Source organism: Mustelus asterias, chromosome 14 (genome assembly GCF_964213995.1).
Source record: "Mustelus asterias chromosome 14, sMusAst1.hap1.1, whole genome shotgun sequence".
Taxonomy (NCBI): Eukaryota; Metazoa; Chordata; class Chondrichthyes; order Carcharhiniformes; family Triakidae; genus Mustelus; species Mustelus asterias.
Genome location: NC_135814.1, coordinates 52,402,278 through 52,414,464, shown reverse-complemented (window position 1 = coordinate 52,414,464; position 12,187 = coordinate 52,402,278). Strand labels below are relative to the sequence as shown.

The window sequence follows — 12,187 nt, the reverse complement described above, 5'->3', positions numbered from 1 at the left end:
TGATACTGAATACTGTGCAATCATCAGTGAACATCTCTACTTATGATGGAAGGAAGGTCATTGATGAAGCAACTGAAGGTGGTTGGGCCTAGGACCCTACCCTGAGGAACACTTGCAACAATGTCCTGGGACTGAGGTGACTGGTTTCAAACAGCAACAATCATATTCCTCTGTATTAAATATGACTTCAAGCAGTGGAGAATTTTTGTTTTAGATTCCCATTGATTTCAATTTTGCTCCGCCTCCTTGATGCCGTACTTGGTCAAATGCTGCCTTGACCTCATGTCAACTTTGGAATCTGTCTCTTTTGTCCATACTGGGACCAAAGCTTTAATGAGTTCTAGAGCTGTGAGGCCCTGGTGGAACCCAATCTGAACATTAGGTTATTGCTGAGTAAGTGTTGCTTGATGGAACTGCTGATGCCACTTACCATCACTTTGCTGATGATTAAGAGTAGACTGATGGGGACAAGATTGGATTTTTGCAGACAAGACATAGCCAGGTAATTTTCCATATTGGTGGGTAGATGCCAGTGTTGTAGTTTGGCTCAGGGAATGGCTGGTTCTGGAGCATAAGTCTTCATTACCATAGCTGTCTACTGTGTTGTTAGTGGCCATATCCTTTTCTGTATCTAGTGCATTCAACCATTTCTTGATATCACTCGGAATGAATCAAATTGGCTGAAGAGTGGCACCTGAAGACTGGGTGGCTCTAGAGGAGGCCAAGATTAATCATCCACTTGGCACTCCTCACCAAAGATGCATGCATATGTTCCAGCCTTTTCTATTGTACTGACTTGTTGGGCTCTGTAAGAAGTCTAACAACACCAAGTTAAAGTCCAACAGGTTTATTTGGTAGCAAAAGCCACTCGCTTTCGGGCTCCACCAGAATGTTGGTGGAGCCTTCTCCTTCGGTTAGTTGTTTAATTCTCATCCTCCATTCACAATTGGATGCGGCATGACTGCAGAGTTTTCATCTGATCCGTTGGTTGCAGAATCAGTTTGCTCTGTCTATAGCATGCTGCTATAGTTAACTGAACACAACAGGGACAGTGATAGCGGTATTAAAATTAGCATAGCAGCATTAGGTTAGAGAAAGAAAAATCATGCAGATCTCATTCATTTCTCATCCCTGTCTAGCATCCTTTGCTGGATTTTTCCATGTGTGAGTGCCAGGTGTGTTTAGCTTGTTATACAATATGCAATTGAATATCCTGCTGATACTGTGTGAAAGCTCACATGAATAATAGGCAACTTGATGAGCCATCTCCCTGCAGCTATTCCCAGCAAGGAATCAATGCCCTGAAAGGAGATGAGAAAAATTATTGAGGAAAGAAATGAGCATTTGGTAATAATTTTTTTTTTAAATGTGGTGTTTTTGGAATTACCGGTAAGATTCACACTCGCAGAAAGAAAGCAAATGTAGTATGAATTTAAATAATCTTGGACATGCGTGCCTGATATTTGCTGACAACATTTAATATTTTAAGAAGTTCTCTTAGCTATTTAATTGAAAAGCCCTTCTCTCACAAATCAACAGTCAGAATTAGGTGGACAAAGTACTGTGCAAATATAAATATTATGTGTCCTGTCTGCTCATAGCAGGGCTATAAAGTTGATGTTGTTAACCAAATATAAAGAAAGTTCCTTGGTGCGGGAAATCAATTTAATTTCGCAAGCACTTCTTAAACAGAGACAGCAGGTTGCAGGTAATACAAAAACTTAATGGCCCAAATTTTCTGATCAGGATCGGGAACAGAGAGTTGGGACATTCCCCACTAGTGGCGTTCTAGAAACATAGAAACTAGAAGCAGGAGTAGGCCATTTGGCCCTTCAAGCCTGCTCTGCCATTCATTTTGACCATGGCTGAACATCAAATTCAATATCATGATCCCACCTTCCCCCTATATCCCTTGATCCTTTTAGCCTCTAGAGCTATATCTAATTTCTTCTTGAAATCAGACAACGTTTTGGCCTCAACTATATTCTGTGGTAGTGAATTCCACACATTCACCACCCTCTCGGTGAAGAAATTTTTCCTCACCTCAGTTCTAAAAGGTTTACCCCTTATCCTCAAACCACGACTCCTGGTTCTGGACTCCCCCACCATTGGGAGCATTCTTTTTGAATCTACCCTGTCTAACCCTGTTAGAATTTTATGAGTTTCAATGAGATCCCCTCTCACTCTTCTAAACTCCATTGAATATAATCCTAACTGACTTAGTCTCTCTTCATATGACAGACCTGCCATCCCAGGAATCAGCCTGCTAAACTTTCGCTGTGCCCCCTCTATAGCAAGGACATCCTTCCTCAGATAAGGACTCCAAAACTGTACACAATATTCCAGGTGTAGCCTCACCAACACCCTGTACAATTGCAGCAAAACATCCCTCTCCCTATACTCAAATCCTCTCGCTATGAAGTACAACATACCATTTGCCTGCTGTACCTGCGCCCTTACTTTCAGTGACTGATGCATGAGGTCATCAAGGTCTCGCTGAGTATCCTCCTCTCTCAATTTGCACCCATTTAAGTAATGATCTGTCTTCCTATTATTGCTACCAAAGTGTATAACCTCACATTTATCCATATTATACTGCATCTGCCATGCATATGCTTTGTTCAAATCCCGCTGAAGCATCTCTGCATCCTCCTCACAGCTCACCCTCCCACCCAACTTTGTGTCATCTGCAAATTTGGAGATGATACATTCAGTTCCCTCTTCCAAATCATTAATATATAATGTGAACAGTTGGGGTGCTAGCACAGATCCCTGCGGAACCCCACTAGTCACTGACTACCAATCAGAAAAAGATCCATTTATGCCAACTCTTTGCTTCCTATCTGCTAATCAGCTTTCTATCCATCTCAAGACATTACCTGCAGTCATGTGCTTTAGCTTTACATAGTAGTCTGTTACGTGAGACCTTGTCAAAATCCCTCTGAAAGTCTAAATAAACCACAACCACTGGTTCTCCTTGGTCAACTCTACTAGTTACATCCTCAAAGAATTCCAATACATTAGTCAAGCATGATATCCCTTTCGTAAATCTATGCTGACTTTGTCTGATTATACCACTGCCTTCCAAATGCTGAGTTATGAAATCCTTAATAATGGACTCCAGCAACTTCCCCAATACTGACGTTAGGTTCACTGATCTATAGTTCCCTGTTTCCCTCTACCTCCCTTTCTGAATAGCAGGCTTACATTATCTACCCTCCAATCTGTAGAAACCAGTCAAAAGTCCAAAGAATTTTAGAAAATAACCACCAATGGATCTACTATTCCCAGGGCCACTTCCTTAAGTACTCGGGGATGAAGATTATCAAGACCTGGAGATTTATCCACGTTCAATCCCATCAATTTCCCCAAAACCATGTCTCTACTAATGTTGATTCCCTTCAGCTCCTCACTAAGACTTGTTTCTCTGGGATTTGGGCTGGGTGATCCTGGAATGAGTGTAGAGGATGATGAGTAGCGAGGCAAGCTGGTCAGAAGGCCTATCCCGGTGCACTAGCATTGTATCAAAGTTTTTTGAAAACCCAAAAATTTAAACAGGCCTCCAGCCCTCACTCTCTCAATCCTCATGCCCCACAGCCTCCCCATACCCTATCCATGTCACATGCCACATAGTCCCTATGGCCCTCATACCCTCCATGCCAATCTGTGCCATTTTGTCCACTTCCCTTGGCCCCCCCATTACCTCCATGCTATCATATGCCCCTCTACCCCCCCCCCCCCCCGCCCCCACAACATCCCTTCGTACAGTCTATGCCAAACTATGCTTTACACTCCACGGCCCTTTTATATTGGGAAAATCTCGCCCAATTGACAGCATTCTCTGTTTTTGAAACTAAGGACGGAATTCTACGAAAAATAATTCTAAGTACCGAATGAGCAAGAAAATTGTAGGGTTTCAGACTCGTTTTATGGGCGAGTTTGAAAATGCAATCTTATGGCACTTAGTGCAAAAAAAGTGCCGGGATGTGATCCTTGCCAGCAGGGGAGGTAGAGACTCGGTTCTGGTGCCTGATGGGCAACCAGGATGCCCGGTGGGCCTGCCCTGCCCATCGGGGTGTCTGGCGGGTACTGCCAGGGTACCAGGCACGAACCTGGCGCCATATTTACAATACCAGTCCAACACACTCGTACCACTTTCTCCAGCCCACCTGTCTTCACCAGATTGTAAGCGTTTTAACAACACCAGGTTAAAGTCCAACGGGTTTATTTGGTAGCAAATGCCATTAGCTTTGGAAGGCAGTGGTATAATCAGACAAAGTCAGCATAGATTTACGAAAGGGATATCATGCTTGACTAATGTATTGGAATTCTTTGAGGATGTAACTAGTAGAGTTGACCAAGGAGAACCAGTGGTTGTGGTTTATTTAGACGAAAGCTAATGGCATTTGCTACCAAATAAACCTGTTGGACTTTAACCTGGTGTTGTTAAAACTCTTACTGTGTTTACCGCAGTCCAACGCCGGCATCTCCACATCATGTTCACCAGATTGTGCAGGATTTCAGCAACCCAGAGGAAAAAGGCTAGCAGCCTCAAGAAAAAGTCTGTTCTTCAATTCTACCATCCTCTTTCCCCCACTCCCCCAACCCCCAAGCCCATCATCCGCGAGGTGCCCATGCCTCGCTTGGACTCTACCCACCGCATCTGAAGTCCTTGTGCATCACTTACTAGTTAACAATGTGGTTCCCTTTTGACTCACTTGCTTATGAGCTTTTCATGCAGCCTTGTCGGGATCTGGCTTCCCTCTACTCAGTCTCCCCTCTGCCTTCCACTATTCATCTTCATCTATCTCCTTGCCCTCTACCTGCCATTATGAGTCCTTGCCCTTCCCTTCCCTCCCCCTCCTTGCACAATCCTCCTTCCACATTGCACCCCTTGAGATGCCCCCCACGTCACCAGCCAGCAGGAAGACTGACCCGCCATGAGGAGAATTGCAGTGTGATTTTATGTTGGCGGGTTTTTGACTTTTTGGTTTCTGTTAGATTCTCCACTCTCGTCCACCACCAAACCCACCAGAGATGAGAGGATTCCGCTCAATGTTTTAAAAAACTCTCCTTCATGAAAACCCATTTGCTACATTTACATTCCATCAGCTAAATTACCCTTTATACTATTTCATTAAGTTGCATAAACCCTCATGAAAACAAACTTTGGAATTCATAGTCCCACACCAAACAGCCCATAACCACTTGGAGTTGTCAAACTATGATATTGGACAGTTGTGAAATCAGTCATGCAGCAATAAGCCAATAATGGAAACCTTGAGGCTTACGTCAACAGTTAAATAATAAGATTTTTTTTTTAACATTCCAGACAGTTTCTTCAAAAAAGTTAAAGGGCAGGAGTTTTAAATGCTTTGAACATTTGACAGCTCCTCTTGACAGTTCAGCTTGACACTTTTGATGGTTGCTTTTGACAGTTCCAATGTGCTTCACGGTTTTGATGAGTTTATACACTCTTTATGCACATTCATGCCTAATTTTAGCAATCCCAAGTGGCACGAGGTCTCTCCCAAAAGTATCCCTAGGCCTTTTCCAAAAGGTGTACCCTAACTCTCCAAAAGTGTACCCTAGCTATCCAAATGAATCCACAAAGTTCAGACCTGCTGTAATCTGCACATGTCAGATTTCAACCTCCTCTCGCATCAAAATCACATGAGTGGAGGCAGCTGCTGATTTCAGTGGACAGCTGCCTCCTCGAAAAGCACATGCCTGTCCCCATGGAAATAGTATGTGCCATGTTTGTGGGGTGAAACTTCTGGATTCGGCCCTCTTCAGCCATTTTTGCAACAGTGGAGAGGTTCTCTGTTATCGTGAAAATCCAGGCCTTTGAGTTTGGAGGCCATAGATGGAAGATCTGTGGAGTAGATGAGGTCAGTGACAGTGTGGGAGATGATGACTTGATGTTTGCTGATGGAGTGCAGGGTTGCAGAGATTCTAATTAGTTGTTTAGGCAAACGTGGCTATGCATGTGAATTGCAGATATGCAGCTAACACATGGAAAAGGAAGCAAAGGAGATGACAGATTTTGGAGTCACAGATCTTTTGAAATGCTTTTTGCCATCTTTCATGAATCTCATGGGAATTAGAATTATTTATATGTTTTGTCTGTATCGATTAATTCAAATGAACTATGGAAATGTATGCTGCTTGTAAAGATAAGGTAATGTCACCATCGATGACTATAGGCTGCTCTCGCCTTTGAGAGGGAGAGCTGGCTGGTGGTGATTTAATCTGAGGATCACCACACCTCGGGCAAGGGGCAAGATTGAGAAGGCAGGCCTTCATGAATAACCTCAGTCAGTATGGGAATTGAACCTGCGTTGTTGGCATCGCTCTGCATCATGAGCCAGCTACTCAGCGAGCTGAGCCAACTGAATATCACTGCATCTTGAGTATTCACATTGCAAGGCCTGATCACAGGATAAGAGCACCTTCAAGAATGACGAGAACTAGGTTCATTCTTTGACACAGTCAAAAAAAAGATAGTTTTCTAAAATTCTAACAGTTCCTTATTTTTCTGTTTCTACTTCCCTTTGAACCTCTAATAATAAAAATGTTAGATTATATTCTTAATTGTTCTAACTCTATCATAACTTTATATGGCTTTTTGTGGAATATCCAGTTTATTTTTCTTTTCAGCTCAACTAATGAACAATATCTTTATCAGAAGCACATTGTAAAATTTCATATTTTATAATATTTTAGGAAACCATCATATATTGTCTACAGACAAGGTACTCGGAGTTACAGATATACACCTACGTTGGGGACATTTTAATTGCTTTAAACCCTTTCCAGGACTTACCAATTTACACTCCAGAGGTAAGTTCCCAAAATGACACTGATCTTATGTTGTAAGTAGCACAATCAGGAAACTCCCAAGTGCCATCCCCAATCTCTGCTTATGGCTATGGTACCACTACTCTCAAATATTTCTCTGGCACCCAGTATTGATCTTGCTGACTTGGACATGGTATTGCAACATACACTATGGGGGGGCAATCTTGAGCCCACGCTCGCCATCCGTGCGAATACTAGAGCGGGCTCAAGATGCAGAAATCGCAATTCTCGCCGGCGAGAATGCGATTTCGAATCTTCCTTGTTGGTGACATCATTATCAGCGTGAACCTGCTTTACCTGAATTTGAATGTATTTAAATGTTATTAAGCCGCCCCTCGGTAGATATCAACTTCCCTGCTGTAAATTGACACCACGCCGATATGACAGGCTCACCTAGACGTAAACCTGTCGTGGGGGTCTCCCCAGGGACGTTAAGGTAAATATAACACCCAGGGGAGTGCCCTGGCAATGCCCCCTGGCACTGTCTCTTGGCACAGGCTCGCACTGTCAACCTATGCCAAAGGGTGAGCCCCCAGTGGGAGCTGCTTTGCCTGGGGGTGGGGGGGGGAAATCATTTCGATATACTGGGAGTGGACAGAGGAGCTGGGGATGCTGACAATGGCCGTTCGTAGAGAGGGGGTGGAGGTGGGTGCCGGCTCAGATGGCGGGGGAGCCGGGGGAAGTGGGGGGGATGGTGCCAATGATCGGGGGTGGAGGGGGGAAGAGGCTATTGATATTGGGGAGAAGGGGCAGATGACTGGGGAGGAAGGTAGAGGAGTGCCAACTCTGATCGGGGGTGGGGAGGGGATTTACTCAGGTTATGAGTCATTTTTAAAGGGCTTCCTGATCTCCGAGCAGCTGGATTTTGCTGCTGTGTTGAGGCTCCGCCCCCTGTATGCCGGTTTAAAACAGCCCCCTTGATTTTTTTGGCAGTGTATTGTAAGATTTGGGGAGAAAACCAACCTGTTTCTCTGCCATTTTTTGGTAAGATTTTGCCCTATAATCTTGAGGTAGTCAGCGGCTTTAGAAGAAGATAAATGTATTGGTGGAGAGAAAGAACTCCGTGTACCTAAACTGTCAAAAAGCTAGATTCATACAGCATTTTATTATATCCCACAGAAATGTTCTGCATCACATACATACAATGAACTAAATTTAACTGTAGTAACCATGAAAGCAAATAAAACACATGGATTAATGAATGCCTCATAGAGGTAAAATGGATTACATATGTCACATGATCTGTAATAATCTTTGCACAATAAATTTTGTGATGTTTTCATATGATTCAATATTTTCTTTCAGTTTTCTAAGCTTTATCATGGTGTCAAGCGTTGTTCAAATCCTCCACACATTTTTGCCACTGCAGATGCTGCATATCAAGGAATGGTAACTTTTAGCAAAGATCAGGTAAGAATCAGATTGCAAACATTAACATCAGTAAAGTCCAAGTTAACTATAATTTTGCATGCACAGGAAAATTAATTCATTTTACGGGACGTGAGCATCATTGGCTGGGTCAGCATTTATTGCCCATCCCAAAACTGATAATCAACCACATTGCTGTGGGCATGGAGTAGGCAAGACCGGGTAAGGATGGTAGATTTCCTTCCTAAAGGATATTCGTGAACCAGGTGGGTTTTTCACCAATCGACAATGGTTTCATGGTCATCATTAGATTTTAATTCCAGATTTTTATTGAACTCAAATCTCACCATCTGCCATGGTAGGATTTGAATCCGGATCCCTGGATCTTGTCCTGGGTCTCTGGATTGCAAGTCCAGTGACAACACCACGACACCACTGCTTCTGCAGTTCAAAACATGTATTTAATTAGAACATGTAAAACATGAGCTAGGTTTAATAAGAATGGACAGGAATTTTCCTGTGGGATTCAGGACCCTGCTGTCAGGCTCAAATGCAGGTCAGAAGCATGCACTGTGTGAGGAACCATTACCTGCCAGCGGTTTTCATTCAATTGGCCAATTATTGGTCAGAGGACAATTAAAGACAATGCGTGGGTTCTTGAAGTTGAAAGGCCAATACGAGATCTTCCAGTATTGAAGATGTAGCAGGATGCCTTTTCAGGTAAGGGAGAAGTTGCTTCAAAATAGAGGTACCTTTCTCCAACCTTGTAAAAATGCCATCAGGAGAAGGTGCACCCCTCCACTGGGTGACTTGCACTACATCTGAATCCAGGGAGGTAGGTGGGCCTCTGAACCTGCCTGGAACTCTGGCCCCCAGTCTGTTGATGAGTAGCCTCCTTCCGGCTGCTATGGGTGTTCTCCGCTTCTTCACGAGGCCTAGAAGCCAACAGGAAAATTATTGTCGGCCTCCGTCACTGGGCTTTAATTGGTCTTCAACAAACTGAATTGGCTATCTGTCAATTTGCATTGAAAATTTCCCTGCCTGCCCATCTCTGCTCCCATCGGGGCCTAAAAATTCTGCCCTGTCAATTTTTGAAGCAATTTTGTCTTGGGGAGAGGACAGTGACAATCAGTTTGCTGTTGTATCACTGCCCCTCTTGTTGGTTGACTATGGAGTAGGTCATAGCCCAGACTTTTGAGCACTCCCAGCTGAAAGTTTTGTTAATGTCAGAACCAAGTTGACTTTCCCCTACTGTTGAGAAAATTCTTTCCTTATCTTTCTTAATGAACACAATTTCAAACCTTTCCACAATCCCCAGATGATAGCTACAATTCTTGCTTAAACCTGCTCAGTGGTTGCCAATCCATTTTCACCAAGGCCTTTGCCCCTGCTGTGGCTGCCCCACAAATGCAACACTTGCATCTTTTCCCCTTTAATAATAACCACCCCAATCATTTGCATTTTAGTCAGTATAACTCTCCCCCTTTCTCTTCATCTATACCAATCCTTTACCATATAATGACTCCATCTCTTCAGAAATCTTTTCCCATGTCTTCTACTGAATTCTTGAACCTCTTCCTTTTCCTTTTCAACAGATTCCCTTTCCCTGCTACTAATTTTTTTAACACACAATAATCTATTTAATGTTGAAAAATTAAACAATCCAATTAAATCCATACAAATCCAAAGTAAATATGTGCACTTTACCATTTTTATGGCACCATTTGAATTTAATTTCAAAACTTAAGAGCAAAAATGTTCGTCCCAAAATGTCCAACAGTAGTATTGAGTATTACTAGATAGTCGTTCGATTGTTATTTTTGTACAATAGTTTAGTCACTTTGCGCACCAAGTGCTGTAAACTGTATTAGATGCCATTCCCCAATAGTCTTATCCAAAATGAGAACCAGTCGGGTGCAGTGCATCTTCTTGGTCCAGATGATCCTGCAGTTGTGCAAGTACATCCAATTCCCTTTCAACTCTCTCTTTTGTGGCTTACCAATGATTGATAGAAGTGAACTGCAAATATAATGAAAATTAATCCAAAGGGTACCATAATCGTGGATGTAATAGCTGCAGCTTCTTCAGATGAACGAATTCCATCATCTCCTGGTGGAATGGTGTACAATTATTATCTTTAACCACAGGTTGATTCTTTAATGGAAGAAACTTAACCCAACAGTGTAGCATAACCTCTGCAAGAAAAAGCAAGGTCCCAATGACTGCGGAGAAAGCCCATGCTATTTGCATTATCCTCTCCCTTCTCCTCATTGGTATCCTTCTTCCTCATTCTTTAATCTGATTTGACCTGAAATATTCACATTGGCCTGGACTATCCACGTGTAAGGCCAGGGGAAATCAGCTAGTTTTCTTTATTATTTTAGTTCAATTAAATTTTAGTGTTGAAACACCTGCCAGAGCTACAACTTAAAATGTCAGACTGATCATTTTGCAGCTGTGTTTCAGTCCAGCTGCTGCCTGACCTGTCTATCCTCAGTAGCATACTGTAAAGTGGTAGCATGAAAAGCCTCATATGTATCTTTCACTCCATCAGACTCAAAAGACAAATGAGAGAGATGGAGACTGATTAGGATAGATAATCAACTCCCAGGCTGGTTGGTTTATTTATCTAAAGAGTTAAAGCCTCAAAATGAATAAAAATTAATCAAATGCACATTTAATTTATTTTGACAGTGAAGTTTATTTTATGGGCTTGCTAAAGGAAATGTGATGATTGGATTCATTGGGAATGCATGTCACTAAGTTTCATGGAATAAAAGGGACAATCAGAGTCCTCGGAGTCACCTTTCAGTTACTCTGCACTCGGGTTATATAAATCATTTTATAACCTCTGGGCTGTGATGGGATTCCTGACTAGTCTTGCTGATGGCATGTTTTTCTTTCCTTTGATCTTTCTTCCCCAATTGTTATGAATGGAAATGTCCTCTTGTAAAAGCAGCAATGTAGTCTTCTGATGTTAATAGTGAGAAAGGCACATTCACTTGTACCAATCCATAGGCCAACTAGTTAAGAACCATACAGCAAGTAACTAGGTGGTGTTACAATGATGTGAGGTGAGATAACCTTGGAAGGTGTAAGTATGGCATGACTTTGAATAGTATGTTGCCATATTGAATGTGCACTCTGTTGTGGTATGGGTATGCATGTGATGCTTTGGCAGAGCCACAGATCTGTGTGAGATTGGGCATAGATAAACAGTAATGTGGAAACATTTATTTGCAAAGTACTGATTCTAGCAGTGCTGCCAGACTTGTGTTGACTAACCAAAGGAGGCAGAGCAATGGCCTTCTGCCTGCCCAGTCTAACTTATTTAATAATATCAGTGAAGCACACCAAGCCAGATGTGGAGGTATCAGTCTGCAGCGCTGCCTGCCCCCAGGGGTACTGACAGAAATCTGCGCAGCAATGATACACAAATTAATTTCTCTCCCAAAATATTAAGCAGGTTGACAGGTAACTCTTTATAGCATGCATTTTGGTCTGTTTCCCAATGCATGGTACATTTGTATAATCTTATCGTTCCATATTATTTGAAGCATGCGTTCACTTCTGGTCTCCGATATTTCGGATAGTGTACACAGCATAGAAACTGGTGCTACTTCTTGCCAAGCATGAGCAGGCATTCTCTCAGAGGGAAACACTGGAGTGACAATGGGTTAACCCTCACCAGCCCCTCCTTATCTAAGCCAAAAATATGAGACTGAATTTTTAACCCCTGATGGGGACAGGAAAGGAGGTGGGTGGGCTTGGAAATTCTTGCCGCCAGTCAGCATGTGGTTCCCCAGCTCCATCGGGAAGGCACTTAACCTTGTGAATGACCAGTTAAGTAAAGACTCTTGTCGGGGGAAACAGCAGTCTCTTGGAAACAGCCTTCCTGCCGACCTGGGTTCAGCTGCAGCCACAGGCCACCCTGCAAAGGGTTCCTCCCTCCCAGTGG

General features: G+C 42.9%; 1 protein-coding gene across 1 annotated transcript in view; it reads left to right on the top strand.

The window, feature by feature from the left end:
• myo3b (myosin IIIB) overlaps positions 1-12,187 on the top strand; it is a 548,412-nt gene that overhangs the window by 175,858 nt on the left and 360,367 nt on the right. The window contains exons 11-12 of the mRNA XM_078227705.1: positions 6,727-6,843; positions 8,167-8,271. Of these exons, the coding sequence (XP_078083831.1) occupies positions 6,727-6,843; positions 8,167-8,271 (222 nt within the window). The remainder of the gene's footprint in view (positions 1-6,726; positions 6,844-8,166; positions 8,272-12,187) is intronic.